The sequence below is a fragment of the Octopus bimaculoides genome, chromosome 26 (assembly GCF_001194135.2).
Source record: "Octopus bimaculoides isolate UCB-OBI-ISO-001 chromosome 26, ASM119413v2, whole genome shotgun sequence".
NCBI classification, from domain to species: Eukaryota; Metazoa; Mollusca; class Cephalopoda; order Octopoda; family Octopodidae; genus Octopus; species Octopus bimaculoides.
The window spans coordinates 6,131,236-6,134,911 of record NC_069006.1 but is presented as its reverse complement, the minus strand read 5'-3'; the positions used below and the strand labels follow the sequence as shown (position 1 = coordinate 6,134,911).

General features: G+C 36.5%; 1 protein-coding gene across 1 annotated transcript in view; it reads left to right on the top strand.

Moving 5' to 3' along the window:
- Nucleotides 1-3,676, top strand: part of LOC106883622 (calmodulin-binding transcription activator 1) — a 156,358-nt gene that overhangs the window by 99,007 nt on the left and 53,675 nt on the right. Inside the window, exon 4 of the mRNA XM_052977093.1 lies at nt 1,677-1,723. Within this exon, the coding sequence (XP_052833053.1) occupies nt 1,677-1,723 (47 nt within the window). The remainder of the gene's footprint in view (nt 1-1,676; nt 1,724-3,676) is intronic.

Below are 3,676 nucleotides of genomic sequence, written 5' to 3'. Positions count from 1 at the left end.
ATTTCATCTGCCGCTATGTTCTGAGTTCAAATTCCACCAAAGTCGACGTTGCCTTTCATCCTTTCAGGGTCGATTAAATAAATACCAGTTACACACTGGGCGGTCGATGTAATCAACTTATTCCCCTCCCCCAAGCTGCCCTTGTGGCAAAAATCTTAAATCATTGTTATGTTTGTTGGCAGCGAGCTAGCAGAGTCATTTGCATGCTAAGCAAAATGCTTAAAAGTATTTCATATGTCTTTATGTTCTGAGTTCAAATTCTGCTGAGGTTGGCTTTGCCTTTCATCCTTTCAGGGCTGATAAATTAACTACCAGTTGAGCACTGGATTCGATTTCATCAACTTACCCCTCTGCAAAATTGCTTGCCTTGTCTCAAAATTATTATGATTATTAAGGTAATGAACTGGCAGAACCGTTAGCATGCTGGACAAAAATGTTTAGCAGCATTTTCTCCCGCTTTATGTTCTGAGTTCAAATTCTGCTGAGGTCAACTTTGCCTTTCATCCTTCTGGGTCGATAAATTAAGTACCAGTGAAACACTGGGGTCAATGTAATCAACTAGTCCCCTCCCCCAAAATTTCAGGCCTTGTGCCTTTAGTAGAAAGGATAGTTATTATTATTATAGACGTCACACAGTATATAATAACGTAAGGTTGTTGATTGAAGATATTGTGTCTACCTGGGGTTTGTACTGTTTGTCAAGTCACAACAAGGACTTCAGAAAGACAGTACTTTATGCAATATTGGTGTAGTTCCAAGTAATGCCAACTTTTGCAATACTCCTAAGGTTTCCAGACGTTTTTTTCAGATTGATGCTCCAATGACAATAGAGATAACCTTTATGCTCGACTCTTGTAGCTGCCACATCTTAGTAATCTCAATTCTCAGGTCTCCATATTTATCAACCTTTTCTCTTTTTTCCTGATGATGTGTTGATCTCCTGGCACTGCCATGTTGATTATTAGGCATTGTTGTTTGTCCCCCCCCCCCTAAAGGTTACTATATCCGGCCTTCGGTGCTCTAACACTTTGTCTATCTGGAAGTCAAAGTCCCAGAGGATTTTTGCCTTCCCCTTTTCATCCATTACCTTTTCCAATGTATGTTGGTACCAAGCACTTGTTACCTCATATCCATGCTTCCAGTATAGTAGCCAGTGGAGGTTTTGCATCACCTTGTCTTGTCTGTGATTGTACTCTTTCTGCACAAGACTTTCACAAGCACTAACAATGTTAGTCATGCTTTCAACCCTCTCCCCACACATTCTTCAGAGGTTTATTGCACTTGTGTAGTGTATATCCTTTTTCACTGAGTTGGTGTTCAATGCCTGATCCTGGGCAGCAATGATTAGTTGTTATTATTATTATTATTATTATTATTATTATTATTATTATTATTATTATTATTATTATTATTATTATTATTATTCAGCATTAGGGGACTGAATTACCAAAAAGCTAATGGTTAGTATTTGAGAAAGCATCCATCAAGTTGTAAAAGAAAGTGGTAATTGCAGCCACATACTGATGTCCAAATTTATGACAAATCATTCCTTCCAGTTTTACCATTCTAATATAAATAACAAAAGTGAATTAATTAATTAATGTAAAACTGGAAACAAATCTTTTAATTTAATTGTTTGTATTCCTTTTATCTTTATTTTCCTCTTTTATTTTCAGTTTCGACTGGCCGGCCTGGGGAAGGCATACAAGACTCAGAACATGTGGTAAGTAAAGTTGACAGTATATCCTTGTGTGCAAGAATTTGGAGAAACACACATGCACACAAACACACACACACACACTGAGTAAGATATTTCAAAAATAAATAGACACCCTCATTTTATCTATAATATAAATTGAAGTTGGCCGAGCGTTGTATCCCTTCTTGTCTTGAGGTTCAGTCTTCATTTGTGTATGTGTGCTTGTCTGTTCATATAACCTATGTACCTATCCGTTTGTCTGTCTATCTGTTTACTTTCATATCCATGTGCTTACATACATCTGCATATACATATATACATACACCTCTACACACACACATACATACATCTATCTACATAACAGCCCACTAACCATTCTACTCTACCTGTATAAGCAGTGGGTATGGGGTATGATATCTACTATGAGTATTTCCTATTTAGCATTGGGGAAGTTTCATTTATGAGGATGTACTCCTGTATTTGTCTGAGTGTTGGGTCCTTTGGGTGCTTGGATAAGATGCGGATGTCAAGTTGACCCAGGTTACCTCCATATTGGTCCTTGGCATGTTGGTAGAGTATGGAGAACTGATTTTTGTTGTCATATTGTCTCAAATGTTCATTTAGTCGTTCCGCAATGCTCCTAGATGTCTCCCCTATGTATGTCATGTTCATGTCTTTACAAGCACCTTCTATGCATCTTATACTGTAAACTACATTTCTAGTTCTACAGTTAATGCCAGGGCTAATCCTACTTACCATGCAGTTATCATTGGTGCATATGGTATTCTCAAAGGGGTATGTCCTACATAGTTGTGATCTAATGGAGTTTCCTGGCTTTTCAACAATCTTAATGTTGAGTTTGGTCTCCTTCAGAGCTTTCCTAAATCTACAGGCTAGTTTTCCATGGGCTGTGGCCTCTACAAACATCACTCCTTGATATTTGTCGGTTTTATACCACATGTTCACACTGTTTGCTTTGTCACAAGTTCTTTGTACCCTGTTCCATGAAAGTTGTCATTCCCATGCTTCACATCAGATCTCAGTGAAAAAGAAAACATTGCTTTTGTGTTTGCACTCCCAGTAATCCTAACAGCTCTTGAAGGAGCGGAATTAAAAAACAAAATTGTTAACTTGTAAAACTGGTATGGTTTGTGACAGGAAGAGCAACCAGATGTAAAAATATTGCTTCAAATCAGTACTCTTCCAACCTCTGCCAGCATAGAAAAATAGACGTAAAAAGGAACAAGGGACTATATTCTACGCTGATATATTTGGACTTGTGTCATCATATTGGTTGTTAGTCATAATCAATACGAGGTCTATTGATAGATGTTAATAGATTTCATGAAACTTATTGTCATGTGGAAATGTAGAGAGGATGAAGTTAAATGGCATTAAATTCACGAAATCAGGACTTCAGACTCTGTGTGTGTGTGTGTGTGTGTGTGTGTGTGTGTGTGTGTACTTATATAAATATACACAGATGCACTCTCACATATGTAGTTGTTATGAAGTACAAATGAGTTTGTCACGAATCTAGCTGCTTTACGAATGAACAAAATTAAACGTTGCAATAATAATGTAATTATGTTGTCAATCAACCCCGAGTTGAAGCAGTCACCTAACAACCAACACATAGCATTCTCTTGACTCCCTATTTCTGGTTCTAGCCATTTCATTTGCACCTTCAATTCCCTTGCTAATGTCATCATGTAAATGACACACACTTTGTTTTCACGATCTTATAAATATGAGGGTTTATAGCTATGAAAGAAATCAATATTTATTTATTAAGCTGCTCTTGTTGAACTCCAAGGTCAGCAGTGGAACTATACATTTTATGATAGAACACAGCACATAGTACATATAATATAATTATATACTGTATGTCTAATGGGAGAGCATATAGTGTATATATATATATATATATATATATATATATATATATATATAAATATACATGTAATTATATACTGT